This window comes from Bicyclus anynana, chromosome 2, assembly GCF_947172395.1.
Source record: "Bicyclus anynana chromosome 2, ilBicAnyn1.1, whole genome shotgun sequence".
Taxonomy (NCBI): domain Eukaryota; kingdom Metazoa; phylum Arthropoda; class Insecta; order Lepidoptera; family Nymphalidae; genus Bicyclus; species Bicyclus anynana.
In genome coordinates, this window is record NC_069084.1 from 9,565,101 (window position 1) to 9,591,837 (window position 26,737).

The 26,737-nt window shown below is 37.0% G+C and overlaps 1 protein-coding gene across 1 annotated transcript; it reads right to left on the reverse strand.

The window, feature by feature from the left end:
* Positions 1-182: 182 nt before the first annotated feature.
* Positions 183-26,208, reverse strand: LOC112054776 (hyaluronidase A). Its single transcript, XM_024094674.2, has 6 exons — positions 25,934-26,208; positions 13,282-13,622; positions 12,458-12,597; positions 9,749-9,924; positions 8,543-8,732; positions 183-3,212 (listed from the first exon to the last, which is right to left on the reverse strand). Exons 1-6 carry the CDS (start codon positions 25,990-25,992, stop codon positions 2,475-2,477), a joined length of 1,644 nt encoding a protein of 547 aa, XP_023950442.2. The 5' UTR covers positions 25,993-26,208; the 3' UTR covers positions 183-2,474.
* Between the last annotated feature and the right edge of the window lie 529 nt (positions 26,209-26,737).

The window sequence follows — 26,737 nt, forward strand, 5'->3', positions numbered from 1 at the left end:
TTAATCTACCGTTGTGAGCCATTTAAAAAATCTTTATATTCCTCTATCGCGTGGAGCATGATACTGTGCTCGCCTATTGCCCTTAGTGGGTTTACTTTATATTTTTTTTACATGTCACGTAACGGAGTCAAATGGTTTTAAATTCTATTAAGATTTAGGTTACAAGAATAAAACAATTAAAACTTGTGATAAATTATTTATTTTTTCTTAATTATATTAATCTTTTTCTTATTTAAATTCCTACTTACATTATATTATATTATATTTGCATTTCTTTGAACCTTTTTAGCACTAATTTTCATATAAATCTTCTTTTTGTTCATATATTTTTATTTGAAATCAAGTGGATTTGCTTGAACATATAAAAAAAAACAGCTCTACATCTTTATACGTACAGGCTTTCATTGAAGATTTATTGTCTCTGTGATAGATTTAAATCTATGAAAGCTTTTAAATAAAACATATTTCAAATTAACAGCTAATATTGAAATCATTGTCCGTAGCTGGTTCAGCTACGGACAATGAGGTCCAGGGTTCGAATCCCGGGTCAGGCCAACAAAAACAAAAATAGGTTATTGGGATTTTTCTTAGAAGGAAAATCTTAATAGCAGCCTGGAGTTGGGAAGTTGGCGGTGTTAATACACCCCCGTGCCTCGGAGAGCACGTAAAGCCGTCGGTCCTGCGCCTGATCTCTCACCGGTCGTGTCGGTCTGCCGTCCCATCGGATTTCGAGAGTGAGGGAAGAGAGAGTGCACCTGTGCTTGCGCATACACTTGTGCACTATAATATCTCCTGCGTACATGGTTAATCTCACCATGTGATTAGCCGCCGTGATCGAAAAAGTCGGTCGGGAGCATATTATTATTATTATTAATATTGAAGCCGGGTTTCTAGTAAAATATGAGAACTTTTATAGCGCGTGCAAAGAGGTTCAAAGAAAAGAGTCATAACTTATATGTAACATGAAAATGATCGGTGGGTGTGAACTATAAGACAAAAGTATAGGATCCCTATCTTACTAACCCTACTTTTGGTCTTACAAGTAATTATATTTGGTACCATATCCATAGTATACACTAAGACTAAGGTACATAATATGTACGCGTAACTATGCGTCACAACTATGCGAATAATATTTAAAAAAAGTTTTCAGTTCTATTATAGGACTCAAAAGAGATTACAAATATAATAAAACTAATGTCGAACAAAGGTTCACAACACTCAAGGACAACTTTATTAACAAATCAAACTGTAACCAAAATAAGACCCTAGAATGGCAGAGAAAGACCTTGAGTGAAGTCACGTACTTGTGAACGATGTTTGTAGGGTTAAAGGATCCTTTGACAGTCGACTAACACGCCCCTTTTCCACTCAAGTCACTCTCCCCGCCTATCATAAGTAACGAATTACACAAAAAGAGATGTGGACGCCTCGAACGCCGCGAGCACACTGAAGCCGTCCGTACCGTAAGTCGTTGCTACATGGCGATAACATTTCACTTAGGCTTTCTTAAATTACAGGTTTCAACTTAGGAAATAGGGTTTATCGAATATTTCTAACACTGCTTTGCTTTAACCTACAAAAATCTTATGAAATCGTATCGTTTTTACAACATTTCACAACAACAACAAGTAGTTTGTCGTATTGCATGCTGGTAGCATTACGTTACACATTTTGCATAGAATCTGCATTTTCTGAAAATATTCCTATTCGGCCAGGTTAAAATTATTTTAACGGATATATTTGGTTTTTTAAATGAAATATAATTTAAGTTAGAACAATTTCTTCAACTTTTCAAGTGTAATTATTCTATGAACATAATAATAAATAAAGTAAAATACATATAAATATAAAATGTAAAAAAATGAGAAAGACTTTTTTCTCGAGAATAATTTACTACTTTGCATTTTAATATCACTGTAATGTATACTGCCGTCATATTTTATTTGTAGGGTATAAAAACGAAACCCTTATAAGATCATATTATTAATGTATTATAAGATCACTTAGAAGATCACTCGCGTGTCTGTATGTCCATCTGTCACAGTTATTTTTCTCCGAATCTACTGGACCAATTAAGTTGAATTTTACTTCTTTGACCCAAACATATAAACTTCTTTGACCCAAACGCAGAGGTGTAACATGAATAGATAAAATTTGAATATCTGGGGCACCTATGGGAGCAAGATGGATAGTTTTTTTTTAATAAACAAAATAAAATTCACTCAGCAATCACTAGAAACCAAGTTGCCGTTTAACACTATAGTTTCTTTCATTATAGACTTTCTAATCAACATAAGTACAGTTATACCAGTAGCCTTTGATTGGTATAATATTTGCATTAAGTAGCTTCTCAAGCCATAAACCTACTATTCAACTTCGGAATCAGGTTTATTTCGTTAGCAATTCCATCCATAATATAAGTGTCAATCACTTTTATTTTATTTTTATTTAAGTCACGTTAATCGCTGAAGTTATCGAGTTGTCTTTTTGTCGTCATTAATAATGATAAAGTTCTCTAAGCTCTCTGTTGATGTTTGTGTAGTGTATACTGTTGAAAAATCCTCATTCGTATTTCTCGATGAGTCCAAATCAACCGTTGATGAAGCCAAATCTTCGCTAAAATTATCATTTTCTTCGCTATCTTCAGAGTCATTACTTGGGTATGTTGTACTTTTAATTGTAAATAAAAAGTCGTCTAACGAATTAACTAAAACATTTTCTTTTGTAGTTGTTTCTGTACTTGAATTTTCTATAGAGGAAGAGTTATCATTCCCATTTAAGTTAGTAGTTTCCTTCTTAATAGCCTTTTGAACAATATCCCAATAAGTTGAGTTATTCTGTGATGTACTTTTTGAATAACTGTTGGATAACACACTGGAATCTTGATCGACGCCCATTTTCAAGAAGTTATTTGTAGTAGTTTCTAGGTTTCCATTTAAAGTTGTTGTCTGATCTGTTGTAGTTGCATCCGTTGTAGTAAAAGTATCATTATAATCGTCGTCATTTTCAGCATCATTCTGTTCTGGGTCGTCATATACTCTGTTAATTTGTTGTATATATGACTTAATAATCGGCCCCAATGTGTTTTCGACGTAGTTATATAGACCATTACAATTGTCAACTTGATTAACATCACTTGAACTCCCCCATATTATAAGACCAGAAGCATTTGTTTTCTTTAACGCATCCATCACCGCAGTTACGTCTTCCTGAAATAAAAGAAAACAAATATTATTATTAACATTCGTTTGTCAATTACGTCATATACATAAATACATATATTATTTACATAATTATTGAATTGTTTATTGGGAGACTAACATTCCGAAGGACCACAGTTTAAAAGTGAATAATTATTATGACCTAACAAATGAACTAACTAAAAATGGCTATGTAGTTAGTCTGTACGCCGGAGAAGTAGGTGTGAGAGGATTACCAGCAAAATCTCTCTATAACTTGCTTAAAGACCTTGGCCTCTCTAGAAGTGCAGCTAGTTCTATATTAGAACGAGTATCCAAAGCTGCTCTAATAGGATCTTACCAAATTTGGATAGGTAGGGAGAACAACACGAGGAGAGAATGGGAGTGTTGATCGATCGTCAAGGAATTCCTTAACCCTACATCCAATAGTCACAAGTCCTGGAATTTGCTCGGTGTTTTTCTCTCTACCACGAGATGGACCCGGCACCTGCACGGTGAATCCATGGAATGCTAAGATATTCGTCTCGTTATCAGATCACACTATCACAGTAATATTATACAGGCGAAAGTTTGTGTGTGTGTATTTGTTCCTCTTTGTGCTGCGGCTACTGAAACGATTTGGCTAAAATTTGGAAGGGAAATATATTTTATTCTGGATCAACACATAGGCTACTTTTCATCCCGGTAAAATCCATGGTTCTCGCAGGATTTGTAAATAGCTGAATTCCACGTAGACAAAGTCGCGGACGTCCGCATGTTAATACATAAAACATTAATTTTTCATTTAAAGCCCGAGGGACCAATACCGAGGTTTTTTATGTATATACATTACTAGCGGACGCCCGCGACTTCGTCCGCGTAAAAATTGATGTAAACTTCTCTACCTCTACCTTATCCTGCTCGTAAACCTACCCAACCCTACCCTACCCTACCCCTATCTTACTCCTACCCTACCGCTAACGCTAACCCTTCCTTCCCCCCACCTTACCCTACCCTAACCCTACCCGTAACCTATCCATACACTATCCTACCCTACCCCTAATCTACCCCTACCCTACCCCTACCTTATTCCTACCCTACCGCTAACCCTAACCCTTCCCTACCCCTACCTTATCCCTACCCTAACCCTACCCTACCCGTACCCTACCCCTACCCTACCCTACCCCTATCCTACTCCTCCCCTACCCTATACGTTCCATATCCTTCCCCTACCTCTACCTTTCCCCTACCCTACACTACCCCTACCTCTACCTTTCCCCTACCCTACCCTACTCTACACTTTCCCTAAATTACCCCTACCCTACCTCTATCCTACCCCTTCCCTACCTCTATCCTATCCCTACCCTCAGCAAAATTGGTCCAGCCTTTTGTGCGTGGTGCAATGACAAAAAGACTATAATTTCCCAAGCGACTTCTATGCTAATACTATAAAGAGGTAAAGTTTGTGTGGTTGTCGGGGGTAATCTCTGGATCTACTGGACCGATTTGGAAAATTCTTTTACCAATAGAAAGCTACATTATTTGCGAGTGTCATAGGCTATGTTTGGTCCTCATATTCATACGGGAACGGGAACCACGTAATTGAAACCGCGGGGCGTCAAATAGCGGCATTTCTGCGACTTTCAGAAATTTTGTATTATCTCCGAAACTATATAACTAATTAACATACTGTAAAGGGCAAATCTTATCTCTATAATATCCTTGTGATTATTAAATAATTTATTTTGATAAGGATTTAAGTTTAGTTGTGTAAATAATGACGTAAACATTAGTTTAAAATTTAAATAATTTATTAAAGTACTAAAGGTACTATATCTGCTAAAATATAAAAGATAGATATATGGTGTCGCGGACTTTTTTGTAGAACTTTTAAAGGTTCAAAAAGCCTCCATACATTTATTTCAGTTATACGCAATGGTTGAGCATGCGAATAAGTAAGTTTTTCGGTCTGACCTGTAAGAGAAAACCCGCGATATCTCAGTAGTTATATATGATATAAATATAACATATAGCCTATAGCACTCCCCGATAACGTAGCATTCTATTGGTGAAAGAATTTTTAAAATCGGACCAGTAGTTCCGAAGATTACCCCATTTCAAAAAATTGTTACAAACTTACAAACTTACAAACTTACAAACTTACAAACTTACAAACTTACAAACTTTACCTCTTTATAATATTAGTATAGATTTTTATTTATTTATTGCTGCTTACTATACAAATAACAAGCAATATTGATAGTCAAAATTGAAAAATTCCCTACGCAAAAAATACTTATTGTGCAGCAACCTTTAAAACGTTGGGTTGGGTTTTTGGAAGAATTGGGTTTTCTGGCGACCATCCTGGTTGCAGCACCACCATCACGTCAAGTTTACCGTATTGCAAGATTACCTACAATTAGCAAGTTACCTACTCATAGAAACTAATCTATTGAACCAAAATATATGATATGTCTGCTGTCTGAAGAATTGGGTTCTCTAGAGACCATTCTACCTATTTGAGGGCTACGATGACACACATCATCACATACAGACACACACATAGACAGACATCGACGTCAACCTTATAACACCCCTTTTGCGTCGGGGTAAAAGATATATAGGGAGCCGTGATAGCCCAGTGGATATAAGGCCTATATGAGGCCTCTGCCTCCGATTCCGGAGGGCGTAGGTTCAAATCCGGTCCGGGGCATGCACCTCCAACTTTTCAGTTGTATGCATTTTAGGAAATTAAAATATCACGTGTCTCAAACGGTCAAGAAAAACATCGTGAGGAAATCTGAACACCAGAGAGATTTCTTAATTCTCTGCGTGTGTGAAGCCTGCCAATCCGAGTTGGGCCAGCGTGGTGGACTATTGGCCTAACCCCTCTCATTCTGAGAGGAGACTCGAGCTCAGCAGTGAGCCGAATATATGGGTTGATAATGATGATGACTATTTAATTCAAAAAACCCCCTACGCTAAAAATGCTTAGAGTATAACAGCCCTTAAAAAGTTGGTTTGAGGTTTTTTAAGAGTCGGTAATTCTGGCGACCATCGTAATTGCAGCACCAGGTCAACGAGATCGTATTGCAAGATGACCTATACTGATACTAATCTATTGAACCAAAAAATATGATATATCTGCTGTAAACACAGACAGACATCGACGTGAAACTTATAACAAAGATTTTTGCGTCGGGGTTAAAAAAGATATAACTCAAGAATAAAATATTATTTCTTAAAAGGTAAATCAGTTAAGACGATTAAAAGATCGCGAAAAACTATACTCGTTTAAATGCATTGGCAGATATTAATCTTTTTTTTTATTCTTTACAAGTTAGCCCTTGACTACAATCTCACCTGATGGTAAGTGATGATGCAGTCTAAGATGGAAGCGGGCTAACTTGTTAGGAGGAGGATGAAAATCCACACCCCTTTCGGTTTCTACACGGCATCGTACCGGAACGCTAAATCGCTTGGCGGTACGTCTTTGTCGGTAGGGTGGTAACTAGCCACGGCCGAAGCCTCCCACCAGCCAGACCTGGACAAATTAAGAAAATTTCAATCTGCCCAGCCAGGGTTCGAACCCAGGACCTCCGTTTTGTAAATCCACCGCGCACACCACTGCGCCACGGAGGCCGTCAATCTTATTACGAGTAAGTAGTCATTTCCTCAACAAACCGTGGATTGTCCGTGGATGTGTAAACAGCATTAAGTACTTATATTGGATATTAATTAAATACTATTGATATTTCTTTATAATAAAAATAGAAGATAATATTTCTACACGTGTAACGACTAAACATTGAACCGAGTCAACCATAACGAATCTAGAATGATGTGGTGACAACATTGAACTAACTAATAACTATATTCGTTTTCAAGTGCAAACAATAACCGTTATGCTTATTTACGATGGAGAGGGGAATCCTATTTTTTGACAATACCTTCTTAATACATGACGTCACTAAATTATACATTCTTGGAAGGAAGTGTCCTAATTTGATTGTGGATTTCAAATTATTCAATTAAAGCTATTGAGTTGATTTTAGTATGCCCATTGAAGGTCTACTATGAAATATTGTGTTGTACGAAATGCTTAACGTAGGTTCCTTTTATTATCCAATTATTGTAGTTACTATTTTTTAAGAGTTAGCAATATAGTTAACAGGCCAGACAGGAGAGGGTGTCATCATTATCAACCCATATTCGGCTCACTGCTGAGCTCGAGTCTACTCTCAGAATGAGAGGGATTATATAGGCAGACTTCACACACGCAGATAATTAAGAAAATTCTCTGGGATGCAGGTTTCCTCACAATGTTTTTCCTTCACCGTTTGAGAGGAGAGGGGGTAATATTAATTAGTTCATTCCTCGAAAGTGCCTCTTTGGTCCAGTACCTAAGTGATTAGCCTATGTGATATCGAATCTATGGTCGGTCTAGGATTCGAGTTCTTGATCGGAGTATGAAATACTGAGGTGTTCTTCCTTTCAAAAAGTTCTTAGTAACAACCCGGAGTTATTTCACGACTACAACGAAATCATTACAGTGTCAAACGTCACTCTATTAGATTTAACCCGATAACCTACATTGGTGCTGCTTGGTTTAACCCTAACATTGTATAAATACAGGGCTAGGCCTCCTTATGACTAACACCATTCAATTTCAAATGATTGTGAATTACAGGCATACTATTGACACACGGTATTTTATTCACCTATTCACTACACACATATGCACAATCGATAATGTGTAAGCATAGTAGATAAGGTCAAGTGGAAGGTCACTTGATTAAACCTGAGCCTAGAAGACACATTTCATAAATGATTTGAGTTAGAATGGAATCAAGGACTTCCGGAGTGAGTTGTCGCTAGAAATTATTAGTCACTCTCTGACGACTTTGATGGCCCTCTCTTAGTAGACGTCTACTAAGTGTTCATTTACACGAGCAGCAACTGCTACCGACGACTGCAGTCGACTGCCGTTGACTGCAGTAAGACGTCGCCGACGACCACGTACGTCAAGTGACGTTCGATATTTCGTGAGCCTTGGCTTTGAGCTTGGCCAAATCGCTTCAGTAGCCGCAGCGTAAAAGAGGAACAAACATACTTACACACTTACACACTTTCACATTTACAAACTTACACACAAACTTTCGCCTTTATAATATGTGACTAGAAGTTCCGTTCCGTGGTTTCATCTGCGTAGTTTCTGTTCCAGTTGGGAGACGGGGATAAAATATACCATAAAACTCTCACATATCACGTGGTTTTCTATTGGTAAAAGATTTTTTAACATCAGTTAAGTAGATACACAGTTTAAAAAAAAGAGTACAATAGTTTTTATATCTCATTACCTTGCTCATATAGCTGCCATCGCGATATCTAAACCAGAAGTAAGGCAGCACAAGGGTCCCGGGTTTCTTCACTCTGTTGGCCTCAGTGACCCGTCCTCGAACCAGCGCCGCCAGCTGAGCCGTCGAGAGGCTCACAGAGCTGTACACTGAGGGATACAAAGCAGTGCTTTCCGCCCAGAGCCAGTAGATTCTGAAATAGATGTTATCATGGTTGAGAAACCTTTTGGGTAAAATGGTGTTGTAGGTAACTGCCTTGATGATCCATTTGTTGTTCATTAGCCTACGTGGTTTTTGGATCACGAGTTCCTGGTTTCGAATCTTCTAAGATATTTTCAGCAAAAAATTTCAGTCCGGAAAGGGTGGTTGCTGGTGTTAACTCACGTGCCTCAGAAAGCATGTTAAGCCGTTGGTGTCGGTAACATTATCATCGTAAGCCCCAGCATGCATTGGTACAGCGTGCTGGGTAAAAGTTCTACATCCTTCTCCTATAAGGAGCAAGTTCTGACCTTTTAGTGGGTCAATAATGATAACTAGTTTCTTGTAGAAATGCCTTGTTGGTCCAATTTGTTTATGGATCGTGAGGTCAAGGGATCCGGTCCAGACTTAGCGTAATACCTAAAACAAGACTATTAGATCTCTCTTCCAATAAATTCTTAGTTTGAACTCGAAGAAGTCGACTGTTCAGTTCACATTCGGTTCATAATATTAGGTTAGGAAGTATGGAAGTACCTAAGGATTGTATAATCCATAAAGGTACTTGTAAACCATAAAATTTTAATAAACATGGCTAGAAATGCTGTAAGCTTTTTAAAGTACCAATTGAAAGACTGTGTTGAAAGTTTGTGACATCATCATTAACAACGCAAACTCGGCTCATTGCAGAGCTTGAGTCTCCTTTCAGAATAACAGGGGTTAAGCCACTAGTCCACCACGCTGGCCCAATGCGGATTGGCAGACTGCACACACGCAGAGAATTAAGAAAATTCTCTGGTATGCAGGTTTCCTCACGATGTTTTCCTTCACCGTTTGAGATAAAATGCACACAACTGAAAAGTTGGAGGTGCATGCCCCGGACTCTCCGGAATCGGAGGCAAAAGTCATATTCACTGGGCTATCACGAGCTCTCTGGAAAGTTTGTGTACTATATTGAAAATGTTTAAAAGTTTTCAAAATGCCAATAGAAAGTAACAACAAGTTTCAACTCACTTATCATTTTCGCCTTTGATCTGATCGGTGCAATTCTCTACCAAGTTGTTAGTGCCCATATTGAAGCAGTAGGGGAACGCGTAGTAGCCCCAGATCGCTCGCGGGCGCATCTGCTTCGCTATGGACAGGGTCGTCTGCATAAACACTCGTGCGGCGTCTTCGAAGCGTTTAGTTGCCTGGAAATATAATGAAATATGTTTTTTTACTCAATCAAGTCATTCGAAATACGGTATCTTTCTTGGGAGAGCGAGCGGTCTTCATGACGTATTGTACGGCGTGTTTGACCACCGGTGTTTGTTTGTTTTATTGAACGCGCTAATCTCTTTTTTTTATTCTTTACAAGTTAGCCCTTGACTACAATCTCGCCTGATGGTAAGTGATGATGCAGTCTAAGATGGAAGCGGGCTAACTTGTTAGGAGGAGGATGAAAATCCACACCAATTTCGGTTTCTACACAGCATCGTACCGGAACGCTAAACCGCTTGGCGGTACGTCTTTGCCGGTATGGTGGTAACTAGCCACGGCCGAAGCCTCCCACCAGCCAGACCTGGACAAATTAAGAAAATCTCAGTCTGCCCAGGCGGGGGTCGAACCCAGGACCTCCGTCTTGTATATCCACCGCGCATACTACTGCGTCACGGAGGCCGTCAAATCTCAGGACCTACTGGTCTTATTTAAAAATTTATTTCAGTGTTAGATAGCCCATTTATTGAGGAATACTATAGGCTATTACATATATTTTATCCCCGTACTCTTACGTGAACGGGAACCACGCGGGTGAAACCGCGCGGCGTCAGCTAGTGGGTTGATAATGACGAAGTCGCCTTTAAACTAGATTTATGGTTTTCTAGATTTTGTATGAAAAAATGGGTCTGGTCGCAATTTAACTAGGCTATATCTAGATTCATGGTTTCCTAGATTCTGTATGAAAAAATTGTTTTTTTTTTTTCAATTTAACTAGGCTATATGCATTACTGCTCTACTCGCGCAAGTCATCCCGACGCCACGTACCAGTCCTCTGGATTAGCCAGGCTGTATAACGCGGAAATGCTGCCATTATTCTTGCCACTTTTCCACCTAACCATCATAGCGATTCAGATAAGTTAGCTTAAGTATCTTATCGTATACATCCAAATATGAAATTCCTGGATGCACTGATATGCCGTAAAGAACGGTAAGATAAGCCGAGTTGCATCAGTGATATAAGCTCAGCTATCTTTTTTTACACTCTACAAGTTCCCTTGACAACAATCTCAACTAATGGTAAGTGATGATGCAATCTAAGATGGAAGCGGGGTAACTTGTTAGAAGTAGGATGGAAATCTACACTCCTTACGGTTCTCACACGACACCGTACTGCAACGCCAAATCGCTTGCCGGTACGTCTTTGCCGGTGGGCTGGTAACTAGCCACGACTGAAGCCTCCCACATGCCAGACCTGGACCAATTAAGAAAACCTCAATAGGTCCAGTCGAGGATCGAACCCAGGACCTCCGTCTTGTAAATCCACCGCGCATACCACCGCGCTGTCAAAATTCTATTTATGTTTTGCAAATAAGTATCTATACAATATACCTACAGTTGGCAACAATTGGTTCCATTGAGATCCCATTTTCATCATTATACTTTTGGATTTTTTTTTTAATAATATTATGGATTGTCATGGATCACAGCTATAACGTCTCCATCGTTTCAGTCAATTATGTGCATTTTAAGAAATTGACTATTGTGTGTCTCAAACGGAGAAAGAAAAACATCGTGAAGAAACCTGCATATCTGAGAATTTTCTTAGTTCTCTACGCGTGTGAAGCCTGCTGTTGAGTTATACTACTTCACAATAAGTAGGTATGTTTATTTGTCCTGTTTATCTGTCACAGTATAAACTGTGGTTGTCCCTAATTATGCAATCTGTGTAATTAGGGTAACGATGCCGAGCATTTACGTGCAATCACACGAAGAATTTGTTTTAATTAAAACAAGTGCTCCTTATGTGGCTTGCGGTTTAATTTAACCAGATTCTAAGACGCAAAAAAGGAAAAAACACGATTTACGTTTTAAATTACAGAGACAAAATAAAGTACCTTCGAAAAAACAAGCTTTGAAGAGACTACCGGAGCTAAAAGATTACAAGCTAAAGAATCTGTATGAAACTTAGATGCAGTTTTGAAAAAATAATAATCAATGGGTAATTTTACATTATTATCCTACTCGCCTGTTATGTATACCTATAGTTAAATATCATTTACCAAATAGAGTATTACATATGATAAAGATGCTTGAATGCCATTGGATCAGCTACCACCCTCACACAGGAAGTAGACGTAAAAAAAATGTCTATATATCTATATACAATAATTGCAATTTTTTTTTAAAAAGAGCTACTGCTGAGTTTATTGTTGGTTCTTTATTTATTTATTAAGCAACAGTAAAAAATAGCTGGTTAGTAACAACTTTTAATAACCTCGTTATCGATACAAGTTGGGAGGAGGGTAGTTTACCAAAAGTTGTTGTGTAAAATTAGGATCATGTTATAAAAACTTGCTCAAACGAAGTACAAAAGCGAATTAGCGTTCCGGTACGACGTCGTGTAGAAACCGAAAGGGGTGTGGATTTTCATCCTCCGCCTAACAAGTTAGCCCGCTACCAGCCGCTTCTTGTAGTCAAGGGCTAACTTGTAGAGAATAAAAAAAACATAGTAGTAGTACATACCTCCATTTTTTGCCAGGACGTGGGCCACCACCAATGTCTCCTCTTCTCGATATTCATTGATAAATCAATGTACGGTGTCAAAGTGCCGAATTGTTGCCGAAATATTGGACGCCATGACTCGAAATCAATTATACCGACACCTGAAACAAAATATTTATAATTAAACAAACTCAAAATTGTATTAATTGGATTTCATGGATTGAACCATGTATGGGCTTTTCATTTTGAATGGAAGAACATAGTTTCTTTTTAATTGACTCTTATAATTTTCATCTTACTCGAGGTACATACTTCCTCCATTTCCTTTCAGCGTATTTATCCTTATCATAGACAAACACCTAGTGTGAAAAATTTCTTCGGTGCACCATATCTTGCTTTTTGTTTGCGTGTAATGTCTTCGTTGGAGGAGAATGCTGAGTTTTTAGCGTACTTACCATTCTATCACAATGGAATATAACTTTGTTATCATCAATATCAGCCTATACTGAACACAGACCCCTTATAAACACCACGATCTCTAACCTTACTTCATTCAGCAGCTCCGGCTGTGTACCATTTTGACGTCGTAGGGGGTCAACGCTGCGTTTGCGAGGTCACCACAACAGCACTTTATTTTGTGACTATCGTTATCTATACTAATATTTAATATTATAAAGCTGAAGAGATTGTTTGTTTGATTGAACGCGCTAATCTCAGGAACTACTGGTCCGATTTGAAAAATTCTTCCAGTGTTAGATAGCCCATTTATCGAGAAAGGCTATATTCCTAAGAGAACAGGGAAAACGCGTCAGCTAGTTTATTTAGACATGTGAAATTGGACTTACCGCTGAAATCTGGATTCGGTATAGATTTATTGAGACTCTCTCGAAACACGGTCAAGTGTAACTCCAAATTCCCCTGTTGAGGTACGCCGCCATTTCTATATCTATAAGACCCACTGTCACTCTGAAATATTGCCGGAAACACGCCAGGGTCGTACATTATTGTGATTCTGCCTCCTTCGAATGTGTCATTATCGTTTTGGATTATTCCGAATTTGGTCAAGTTAAATACGACGTTCCTGGATAAACATTGTCTGGATGGCACGTTCCAGTACACTTTGAAAGGAGTGTTGTAGTCTCTTGCAACTTCCTCCTCTGGCATTTCGATGATGTAGTAGTTGTTGCTGAAAACAAATGAAAATATTGCGTGACTTTTCTTAAGTTGTAAAATGTTTTTTTGGACTTTTTCTTGTCCACAAAAATCTTGTGAAAAAGGCAGATAAGATATAACAATTATTTAACATCTCGCCAAACTGTACAGGCAGTTTGTTGGCGAGTTGACGCTCATCATTCTAGTTATTATTTAAAAGTAATTGCTAAATCTAATTTTAATAAGATAATTACACTAAGGTAACCTAAGAATTTAATATTATAAAATTAAATAATAAAAAAAAATTACAAAAGGTGCAAAACAATTTCTATAAAGTAAATCTGTCAGTGATGGGGTCCCCAAGGAAAACTTTCTTTAATTTCTTCTTGAGGACTCCTTCACTGATCTCCCTTTCTTTTTTGAGCCACTCAATTTTATTATATATTTTGGGCACCATGTAGCCGGTAGTTCTTTTACCATAGTAGTTATTGGCTTTTGGCATGATATTTTTTTTTTCTGTTATTTCTTAGAGACTGCTACAATAAGTATCGATACTACAAATAATTTAAATGGTTGTAAATTCAATGATTTTGCCTACTGTTTAAAAAGACGTCTGTTACGCTTTCACAACCGATTTTAAAAATTATTGATAAATTAATTATATGATTAATAAAACTAATAAATGTACCTAAGTAGGTATATTTTATAAATATACCCTAGTTCAGGGTAGGCGAACCAATGGCACGCGTGCCATTGATGGCACGCGACACAATATTTTGGGCACGTCGCCGATCATAAAACATGTGTAAAGTAGGTATTTGACATAAATTATTTGTCATCTAACCTGCAGCAACAGAAGTCACACTAATTTTACAATAATTTAATTTATGCGTGTAATAAAAACATTCCAAAATGTACCTCTTTTGTTTACTTTATTTCATAAAGAGTTTTGATAGTATTTATTATTGTTATTCTCCAAATAATCAGAAAGTCAAAATTATTTGATGGCACGCCAATGACCCCATTAAACATTTTTTAGAAAAAATGGCACGTTGATGCATAAAGGTTCGCCTACCCTGCCCTAGTTACATTATCAGCGAATAAAATAGACTACGTATTATTTCCGTAATCATCATCACCCTTCCACCTTAACCTTATTTGGCTCACTGTTGAGTACGAGTTTCCTCTCAGAATAATAAGGGTTAAGTTAATAGTCCACCATGCTGGCCCATTGATAGACTGGCAGACTTGACACACGTAGAGAATTCAGAAAATTCTCAAGTGTGCAGGTGTTTAGTGATATTTAATTTCTTAAAATGCTGGAGGTGCATGTCCCTGATCGGATTCAAACCTATGACCATTTATTTCCGTTTATTTGTATAATTATTTGAAACCGCGGTGGTCGACAAGTATTACGAGTAGGTACCTATTTTTTTTTACTATTATTTACAAGTTAGCCCTTTACTACAATCTGACCTGATGGTAAGTGATGATGCAATCTAAGATGGAAGCGGACTAACTTGTTAGGAGTAGGATGAAATCCCCACTCCTTTCGGTTTCTACACTGCATAGTAGGTAAAGATGTTTATAAAGTATATTTATTTATTTATAAAGATATAGGCATCAGAAATATCCAGATCAGTAATACTACTTTACAATACATAGCTCTTTTACAAAAATAAATAATCTATAATATTATTATTTATGTTTGTCAATAAAAAAATAACTATTGCTTAGTAAACGTTCTATATTACAAAGTCCATCGATCACTGCATTAAGTGTAACATAAACTTTGTAGAGCAACGCCCTCGACTTCATTCGCGTAAAGTCCATATGTTGTTCAATGACTTGATTTCAGTGAAAGTCCCATAGATTATCCGGATTAAAAAGTAGCCTATATTTTGCTCAATGACCTCCTCTATCTTCTATTGAAAGTCCCATTAAAAAGGGTCCAGCCGTATCAAAGATTAGGATGGACAGGAAAAATTATAAATTAGTTTGATAGTAGTGTCATATAAATAAACCTACACCCTACTACTACTAGCGCTTGAGAAAACACATCGTTATTTTAAAATCACAGATAGATATACACCAGTGGCGTAGCGGGCCTAGAGGGTGTATTAAAATTAGTTGGGGGCCCAAATGAAGGCTAAAGATTCTTCATAAAAGAAACAAAAATGCTCGCTTTAAATAAATATGACAGTTACTTAACCTATTTAAGATGTTTCCAAATTTTGTGCGCACGCGTAACCAGGGATAAAGAGATTATACCTACCTATATTTTACTAATTTTTGCTTTCACACGTAAGGGGCCTCTGTAATCCGGGGCCTCGTATCTTTGACTAGCTGATGCGGTTTCATCCGCGTGGATCCGCGTTCCCGTAGGAGTACGGAGATAATATATAGCCTATAGCCTTCCTCGATAAATGGGCTATCTAACACTGAAATAATTTTTCAAATCGGACCAGTAGTTCCTGAGAGTAGCGCGTTCAAGCAAACAGCTTCAGCTTTATCTATACTAATATTATAAAGCTGAAGAGTTTGTTTGTTTGATTGATTGAACGCGCTAATCTCAGAAAATACTAGTCCGATTTGAAAAATTCTTTCTGTGTTAGATAGCCCATTTATCGAGGAAGGCTATAGGCTATATATTATCTCCGTAGTCCTACGGGAACGGGAACCACGCGGGTTAAACTATGCGGCGTCAGCTAGTATAATACTATAGATACGGCTGATACGGCGGCAGCTATGACCCTTTTTTTTATTCTTTACAAGTTAGCCCTTGACTACAATCTCACCTGATGGTAGGTGATGATGCATTCTAAGATGGAAGCGGGCTAACTTGTTAGGAAATGGATGAAAATCCACACCCCTTTCGGTTTCAACACGGCATCGTACCGGAACGCTAAATCGCTTGGCGGTACGTCTTTGCCGGTAGGGTGGTAACTAGCCACGGCCGAAGCCTCCCACCAGCCAGACCTGGACAAATTAAGAAAATCTCAATCTGCCCAGCCGGGGATCTAACCCAGGGCCTCCGTCTTGTAAATCCACCGCGCATACCACTGCGCCACGGAGGCCGTCAAAAATATGGGCCCCTGCTATAGACTTCAATTTTATTTATATGTAGTATTGCATGAGCATATCAAAGATGCCGCGTATACCTATTTGAATAAAGAATGTAATGAATAAATATTATGTTACAATGACCTTATAAACAATAATATTTATTTCAGTGGAAGTATAAACGTGTATTGCCTCAATGGCCTATAAACAGCGTACCCAAGTCTAACCTTGACATTGTATCTATCTCAAGAATAAACTCAAGTTCATTGACCACGTTACATCATAACGCGGAGGTCGTGTTACTGTGTTATCTACTAGCTGACGCCGCGCGGTTTCACCCGCGTGGTTCTCGTTCCCGTAGGAATATGGGGATAATATAATAGCCTATAGCCTTCTTCGATAAATAGGCTATCTAACACTGAAAGAATTATTCAAATCGGACCAGTATCAGAGTATCAGATATGGAATATCATTTCTAACTTCAAAATTCAAGATAGTACTTACAGAGAACCCTACTTTTGACCGTACTTCTTAAACTTACGAATAGAATTATAGAAAACTCTACTTTTAAGCTTAAAGTTGAGTTACAAGTTTGTATACCGCTGAGATACCGATAGCCCAGTGGATAAGACTTTTGCTTTCGATCGGAGGTCGTAGTTTCTTATCCCGTTCGGAGAATTTACCTACAACTTTTCAGTTATGTGTACCAAACGGTGGAAAACATCGTGAGGAAACCCGCATACATGAAAATTTTCTTAATTATCTGCGTGTGAAAAGTCTGCCAATATGTGTTGTTATTGATTATGTATTCGACTTGTTGTTGTTGTTGTTAGAGTCAAGACTCTAACTAAATATTTCATAAAATTTCATAAATAAAAACTCAATATTTCATAGTCTGACCCAAGGTCGGACTATGAAATATTAAGTTTTTGTTTTCTGTAATTTTATGAAATATTTAGTTAAGTAAAGAAATATTGAGGGAAGTGGTGGCCGTCGTCGTCATCAACCCATATTCGGCTCACTGCTGAGCTCGAGTCTCCTCTCAGAATGAGAGGGGTTAGACCAATAGTCCACCACGCTGGCCCAATGCGGATTGGCAGACTTCACACACGCAGAGTATTAAGATAATTCTCTGGTATGCAGGTTTCCTCGCGATGTTTTCCTTCACCGATTGAGACACGTGATATAAAATGCACACAACTGAAAAGTTGGAGGTGCATGCCCCGGACCGGATTCGAACCCACACCCTCCGGAATCGGAGGCAGAGGTCATATCCACTGGGCTATCACGGCTCCTACGGCCTAGTGGTGGCCGTATCCTACCTTAAAAATTAAAAGAAAATAAGCTGTATCATATTAATAGTTTCAGTTGTATTTATTTTTAAACTATTAGGTTCTACCAATCACAAGACTGCATTTAACTTCGGCGTCGCCATAAATTAAATAAATGAATAAATATTGAAAAATATAAGTAAATAAAATTGATATGATGTAGTAGCTTAAACTTAGTTATTACTTACTTACAAACAAAAGGAGATATCTATCTATCTTTTAGTGGTAATAGCCTCTGAGCGAAACCGCGGACAGACAGACAGGCAGGCGGACATGGCGAAACTATTAGAGATCCTTGTTGATTACGGAACCCTAAAAACCGTTTTGATCACCACTAACGAGTTAGATAGGTACGCATACAACAAATATACTTTAAAGTGCTATGATATCATTCACACTGAAGTGGTTCATATTTACATCTTTCTCATACTTCTGCGTAAGTACAGTTAACCACAATAACATTTTTGCGTAAATAAGCAGGCAATCAATAAAGATGTGTGATTCAATACATATGAAACATCTATTTTCCCGCGAAACCAAAAAGCTGACTGGTCTGTTGTACCTAAGGTTAGAAGATTGGTTACAATTGTATGGAGCCCAGGATCAGTCATTGTACCCTGGAAGAAATAAAAGAAAAGATTTTTTTAACTATTTTGATTATACAAATCTACGAATTTACATTAATTCTTTCGAAATAATATTCATTCTCTACCAAGAAATGCAACACTAATATGGGTAATAATGGCGGATTGATGACGTTTTCAATGCAGTAGTCGATTTGATGTTTGCTGTCAATTGTCATGATATAGTTGCTTTATGGGCGTCATCTTGATATCACTCAAAAACTTGGGGTTTCATTTTATTTATTTCTTTTTATTTAGTTAGGTTTATTCACTTATTTAGATTTTAATAAAATCCTTGTATTTTTTAAATTTAAATGATACGGGGTACAAGAGTGGATCTGAAATGGACCATCTCTTTTAGTATAAAACGTCCTAAAATTATGACTTATTGTAACTACTAATATTTAAAAAAAAATACTAATTTTATGAATTAAATTATTATTTCTAAGTGGCAACTCAACGCACATAAACTCATTCTGTAGTGTGTATAAACCAAAAGATGTGAATTTGCATTGAATAGTGAGAAAAGCAAGAATATCATATAAAGAACTTTGCTGAAAAGTGACTGAAAATAACATCTTCATTCATAAACGTTCATTCATAAACAATATGCACTGATAATGTACTAAGGTAAAAATAATTTAGATGTAAATCACAGTTGATTTTCTAATAGAGTTGTTAAGTTATAACGTTACTAATACTATAGTTATATGTGAGTTTTGACGGCCTCCGTGGCGCAGTGGTATGCGCGGTGGATTTACAAAACGGAGGTCCTAGGTTCGATCCCCGGCTGGGCAGATTGAGATTCTTTTCTTAATTGGTCCAGGTCTGGCTGGTGGCTACCACCCTACCGGCAAAGACGTACCACCAAGTATTTTAGCGTTCCGGTACGATGCCGTGTAGAAACCGAAAGGGGTGTGGATTTTCCATCCACCTCCTAACAAGTTAGCCCGCTTCCATCTTAGACTGCATCATCACTTACCATCCATTACCATAGGTGAGATTGTAGTCAAGGGCTAACTTGTAAAGAATAAAAAAAAGAGTAATATGCAGGTGTTATCAATTTTAGTTACCCATAAAAGCATGTACAAAAATATTTATCGCAGTACAGTCACGTGTATTAAACGTAAATATTTATATTGATATCAAATATAGGGCACGACTGTACTCGGCGGTTATCGGGGGAATCTGATATTGTGGAATATATGAACGAGCTTTGAGTGCTCAGCATTGTGATCTTATCAGTTTCTAGTAAAGTTCTTATTGCTTTATAGTAAATAAGAGGTTCCAGGTTCGATTCTGCACGTGTTACCTGTAATTTTAACTCATTTGTATAGTAATATTGAATGCAAGTACAAGTCTACTTTATAGAAAAGTCGTCCTTAAAAATATTTTGAATAATGTAAATTCCAACTAATTCATATATGTAGTTATAGAGACGCGATTTTCTCAACACGAGCATTTTTTTTTTAATAAGATAATGTCCAGCATCTTTAGCAGCAATATTTTATACTGAGTAAATACTCCTCTATAGAGGGATGGTCCAAAGAGGTCATAAATATATACCTATTGGTATTGGTACCTCAGAGATAGCAAAGAAAAGACCACGACCACAACAAAAATGGGTGATGACTTGACGAAAGGATAATAGAGCGCCTCAAATAATAGGTAAACTTTACCTATTTTCGGGAGTTCGTTTAATCATCTTATATGACGAAAGTTCTCTAACATGATGTTTAACTATACGTGGCGGCATTACAGAAATATTTCCGGAACAATGAGATGAGGGACAAGACAAGAGATGACAAAATTGCGAGACAGCTATTTATACTTCTTGCCAGCAACTCTTTGTTGGCACATAATTTATACCAAAAGTGAACGACCGAGAATCCCTTTGTATTGGAGCTTCCTTATTCGTGCGAATTGAGAAAAGTGGAGAATTTATATTGCTGACTGTGTAATGACAACCGATGTTCAGTGGTTAGTAATACTAACCACCTCTGACTGTTTTGGTATAAGTCCATATTTATACCATTAAAATGAAAAACTAAAACTGTATACATTAAATTCACTTTTTTTTGGTGAATAAATCTTCTGATAAAAAAGTTATTTTATTTGAAAACTTTTTAAAACCTACCAAAAACTGTTAATAGTACAACAATAGTTTGACTAAATTTTTATTGATCATTATGACCTGCTACGTTACGGACGAACCATTGTCCAGTCTTTTTAAAATTTTTCTGGCTCTACACTTACCAATTTTCATATATAAACCTTGAAAAATTAAGAACTTTTTATTCAAACTTTCAACCCATCTTTCTTCACCCATTTTTATTTTCACGATAAAAAGTGTCAAGGTTTATTTGAATTCATTCAGTAGTTTTGGCGTTATGCGCAATCGACAAAAAGACAGGCAGATAGATAAAAATTGAAATAAAAAATTTAAAAAAAAAATCTGGCTGTGAAATAGATGTACCTTTCTTTCTTATAAGAAACTCAGTAAAATCTCAGCTCGAAGTTGGGAAGTTGCAGGCTTGTGTTACTCCCAAGTCTCTGAGCACGGTCGTGGTCGCTTCACTATTTAATATTATCACACTAACCAGCATTCGAGCAGCGTGGTGGGTCCAAACCCCATTGTTCCTAAAAGGAGGGAGGGAGGATGAGATGTGTAGTGGACCATTAGACGCCTATTGGTTTGGTATTATAATGAATGGTTAGATTTAACTCGCTTCCAAGAATTTCTTAGTAGTAGACTGGTATCAAATTCGGTTTAAAGAAAAAAAGATATCCAAAAAAAACCACGTTGAGTCAAAATAAAAAGTGCATTTTGATTTATTATCTGGCGTCGATTCTTCATAATTAGTATGTGACCTAACCCGGTTCTTTATTTTTCTATAGACGGTTAACATGTTTGAAATCTTGATTTAATCTTGTTTTTATTAGAGCACATCTTTGGTGTCTACAAAACAAAATTATGATTAGAAATTCTAGATTAATCTGTTATTCTGTCCATCAATGATTGACCTTCCAAATTATAAATAGAAATGAAAGTTAATAAATAAATATTTGTTTTGAAAGTCGAAAGTTAATTTAACTAGAATATTTATTTATAGAAGATTAACTTCTGAACAAGTTTGTATGTATATTATGTAGGTAGGTAGGTAGGTCCTGGCTTCGCATGAGTAGCACGTCCATATTTATTTCTGTCGCCCTACTTCTATGAACTCATTCCTTCTCGTATTTTTTAGTTACAGCAACATATTTCTTTATGAAAATTTTTAACACAGACAATTATTAGGTACTCATTTCATCATCATTACCAACCCATATTCGGCTCACTGCTGAGCACGAGTCTCCTCTCGGAATGAGAAGGGTTAGGTCAATAGTCCACTATGCTGGCCCAATGTGGATTGGCAGACTTCAATCTGGAGTGTGGAGCTGAATGTGGAGTGTTTGTTGTTTGTGCTGCGGCTACTGAAGCGAATTGGCTGAAATTTGGAATGGAAATAGATTTTACTCTGGATTAACACATAGCCTACTTTTCATCCCGGAAAAAATCATGGTTCCCGCGGGATTTGTAAAAAACTGAATTCCACGTGGACTAAGTCGCGAGCGTCTGCTCTTTCTCTATAACAAATTTAATAAAAGTCACAAAATTAATGCTTTGACTCGTAATAAATTGAAACGGGTGGTAACTGATACCTTGCTGGCCCTAGACTATGAACAAACTGAACTTTTACTTAGATAGATAAGATAACTTTTCTTAAATACGGACGCAATTATTTCAAATAAAACACAAACTGATAATACACACACGCACTCACACACACATACACACACACATACACACACACACACGCACACACACAAACACACACACTCGCACATACACACACACTAAATATATTATAATTTATAATTCTGTTATTTGTTAACTACGGTTGTTCTGTGTGGTGAATGAGCGGGGCACCCAGTAATACGGGTTTTCCACCTAGTGCAGGGGCCCTTGCTACTTGTTTGTAAGACTTAGTTGACTAAAGACTTAGTTGAATAAAGATTTTTTAATTTTTTTATTTTTTCATTTTCTGCTAGTTGTAAATAAATACCACTTTGTTAATTGAAGTAACACAACCTTTACAGTAAAACCTTTATGTAACCTAAGTACATTCCTTCTTAAAGAGCATCTCCATTGCTAAAAGTCAGCGACCAGCTTCCTAAACTTCTTCTTCTCCATGGCTAGACGGAAAAGTTCTCTGACTGTCTTTATGCTAGTCCCTAGATTTTGTAGCCAGGACTTCTTCCTACTCCTCTTTTTAAGAAAAAAATCCTCTTTTTGAAGTATTTACCTAACCTAACCTAACCTAACTAGATTAGATAGTGTGGGGTCCCATTTTTATATTTGCACCAGGGTCCTTGTTTACCTAGCTACACCACTGTTCTTAATTTGAAACCTTAATTTCACCATTACTGAAAATCGGTGGTGAGCTTCTTAAACTTCTTCTTGTCCATGGTTAGACGGAAAAGTTCTCTGACTGCTTTATGGTAGTACTTATATTTTGTAGTTAGGATTTCTTCCTACTCCTCTTTTTAAGAAATATATAAAGAATTTTTTTCCTCCTTTTGAAGTGATAACTTCTTATGTGTGTACACCACTTCGTAACGTAACGCATACGGCGCCACTCTGTCTGGCTTCCCTTTCTCTCACGTATACGGCAGCAGGTAAGTTATCACTTTTGTCGAGCATACCGAGACGCACTCGTATCATTTTTACTACTTCTCTTTTTTTTGGGTTACGTACTTCAGAAGGAATCCTTATAATTTCGCCATGTCTGTCTGTCCGTCCGTCTGTCCGCGGTTTTGTATAATCTGATGACTCAGCAAGAGTTTTAGTTACACTATAATCGTGATTTTTATATTTGTGAAGATGAGGCCTAATATGCCCTACATATTAGTAAATCTGTCATTCAAACCAATGCTATTCCTCTTTTATATGGAAAAATATGGATAGAAAATAGGTGATAACAAACAAAGCGAAAAATGAGAAATGTTTTGTTTTGTAAATAGGACACGTTTCTAAAAGTATAACAGTTAGTTCCCGGTTATTTTTAATCCATAACAAGTTACCCCTTGAATACAATCTCACCTGATGGTAAGTGATGATGCAATCTAAGATGGAAGAGGGCTAACTTGTTAGGAGGATGATGAAAATCCATACCCCTTTCGGTTTCTATACGACATCATACCGGAACGCTAAATCACTTGGCGGTATGTTTTTGTCGGTAGGGTGGTAACTAGTCACGGCCGAAGCCTCCCACCAGACAAAAGAATACGGGGATAAAGTATAGCTTATGTATAAAATATACTCCCTGATAATGTAATTTAATATAAAATATTATGTATACTGAGAGAATAAAAAAGTAAATAGATAGAAGCTTGATAGAATTTTTTAAATTAGTCTAGTAGTTTTAGAGCTTATGCAATACAAAGAAAGAAAATCAAATCTTTCCTCTTTATAATATCAGTATAAATGACAAAAGTCTGGGCTTCATAAACCTCTTATTCATTAACAAAGTTTGAGATTTAAACCTCAATTTCCTTCAAAGTAAAGTAGACCAAATCGCTCTTTTTAAAATTCACTTCACTTTGAAGAAATTTATAGTAAAAATCCTAATCCATGTTTATAAATAAGGCCGATATACTATAACGTTTACTACATTATTTTTAAAACTGCTGACCTACCATTACCATGTTATTCACATTCTTGTATTTACTTACATAATAAACGTGATATCTATGTTTTTTGTTTTCCTGACAAACGATATTGATGTTATGTTATGTGACACCCACGAGACTGACAACGTTTGTTGTAACAACAACATTAGAGAATATATAATGTAACATAATCATCATCAGCGTATTTGAATGGCTATACAGGGCTAGGTTTGCCTCCTTATCATCATCATCATTCTATATTAAGCTCATTGCTGAGCACGAGTCTACTCTGACAATGAGAGGGGTTAGGCCAATAGTCCACTACGCTGTCCTAATGCGGATTGGCAGACTTCACACTTGCAGAGAATTAAGAAAATTCTGAGGTATGCAGATTTGTTCACCGTTTGAGATACGATACTTATTTAATTTCTTAAAATGCACATAACAGAAAAGTCTGAGACCCCGGACCAGATTCGAACCTCCCTCCCACCACCACGCTGGCCCAATTGGACGGATTGGAATTGGACGACTTCACACATGCAGATAATTAAGAAAATTCTCTGGTATGCAGGTTTCCTTACGATGTTTTCCTTCACCGTTTGAGACACGTGATATTTAATTTCTTAAAATGCACACAACTGAAAAGTTGGAGGTCCATATGCCCCGGTCCGGATTCGAACCCACACCCTCCGGAATCGGAGGCAGAGGACATACCCACTGGGCTATCACGGCTCTCCTTATATGAGAGATTTGGAGTAAACAACGGGTTGTTACAAACGGGGTATAACAATCAAATCCCCAACTTCAGTATGACTAGAAAGCGACCAACGGCATATCTGGTGGAGAGAAATAGACAAAATGTCAACCAATGGCGGCGGAGTAGTCCCAGTCCAGTTTCTTCCCAACGCAATGAAAGGGATAACGATATTTCAGGTTTCGCTGCTCATCGTTGACATTTGTCTATTTCTTTTGACGTCACATCGTTGGCTTATATTTAAAATTTCGCAAAAAAGCTTACTTTTCTCATCCATATACAAAATATAGCATTTAGCACTCGGGGATAACTCGGGTCTTCTAAACAGTGAAAGAATTTTTAAATCGGTTCTTTAGTTTCGAAGCCTATTCAATGCAAACAAACCAACAAACAATAAATTTTTTATAATATTAGTATAGACTAGGAACCGCGCGATTTCACACCCGTGATTCCCGTTCCCGTAGGAATACGCGAATAAAATAGCCTATATATAATATAGCCTATAGCCTTCCTTGATAAACGGGCTATCTAACACAGAAATAATTTTTCAAATTGGACCTGTAGGGGGTTTATTACCACTAACTTTCAAATTAGGGGCTGAAAATTTTAGCTGAATATTCAATATCTCATAATCAAAGACCCAGGATTCTAACCCAGGACCTCGTGATCCGAAAACACAGGCGAATCACTGGACATAATAAACAAACAGTCACTAGTAATTACACTGCTATAACTGCTACACAAGAAAGCTTTAAAAGCTTTTAAGTAATAATTAAAAATTACCTTAAACTATCTATATTATAAATATGTAGCTACGTAATATAAAAAAATATTTAGAATATTAAAAAAAATAATAACATACCTAACATAATCGCATTTCACTGCACAGCACACCAAAACAAAAAACAAAAATAACAACATTTTTTTTTTCAAATTCAACAACAATTAAAAAAATAACTAAACATCAAAACAATATACAACTAAACAATACAGTTATTATTCCACTATGATAAGTAATTAATTTTAAATTTACGATTTTTAAATTTACAGTTTTATCGCGAAAAATTACGACAATTTCCCGCCATTTACGAAAATCGAACGATCGCTGTGTTTAGTAAGCACGGCTGTCCGCGACTACAAACGTTCAGTCTATCCGCATTGCAATAAATACTCCGTGCAGGCTTCATACACCAAGAGCCTGCGTATCATTTTACCTACGTGATGTGAATTGTTTGTTCTGTAATGTTTACTGTGTACCGAGCTTTTATCATATATGAATCTTTTTAAGCATTGCACACACGTGGAATAGTAATGAATATTTTTGTGTATTCTATACACGGTGTCCATTATCGAAATGTTTTTGATCATCGTTTAGTACAGAACCTCAATATCTCAGTTGTTAAAACGGATTTAATCTTTAGTCTTAGATTCAAATTCAATTCAAAATTACGATATCTGGGAATCGGGAGAAAGGAGAATAGGAGAAACAAAATACATACATCTGCTAGAACTTTGTGTATAGGCGATATCAAGACTTGTCGAGTCGGATAGAATTATGCGTAAAATAAACATAATTTCCATAATTACTTTTGACGTCACAACGTCATATAATTCGATGAAGCCAGATGCAAACTAAAAAAAAGATGACGTCATGCGTCGTTCCCTC

Bases quoted from the DNA above. Each gene is read 5' to 3' on its own strand.
- LOC112054776 (XM_024094674.2), bottom strand. From the start codon at position 25,992: ATGTTGTTATTTTTGTTTTTTGTTTTGGTGTGCTGTGCAGTGAAATGC. The intron at 13,623-25,933 runs GTATGTTATTAT...ATTTGTTTTCAG, and splicing joins GTGAAATGCGATTATGTTAG to CAACAACTACTACATCATCG. The intron at 9,925-12,457 runs GTATGTACTACT...TTATATTTCCAG, and splicing joins CGTCCTGGCAAAAAATGGAG to GCAACTAAACGCTTCGAAGA.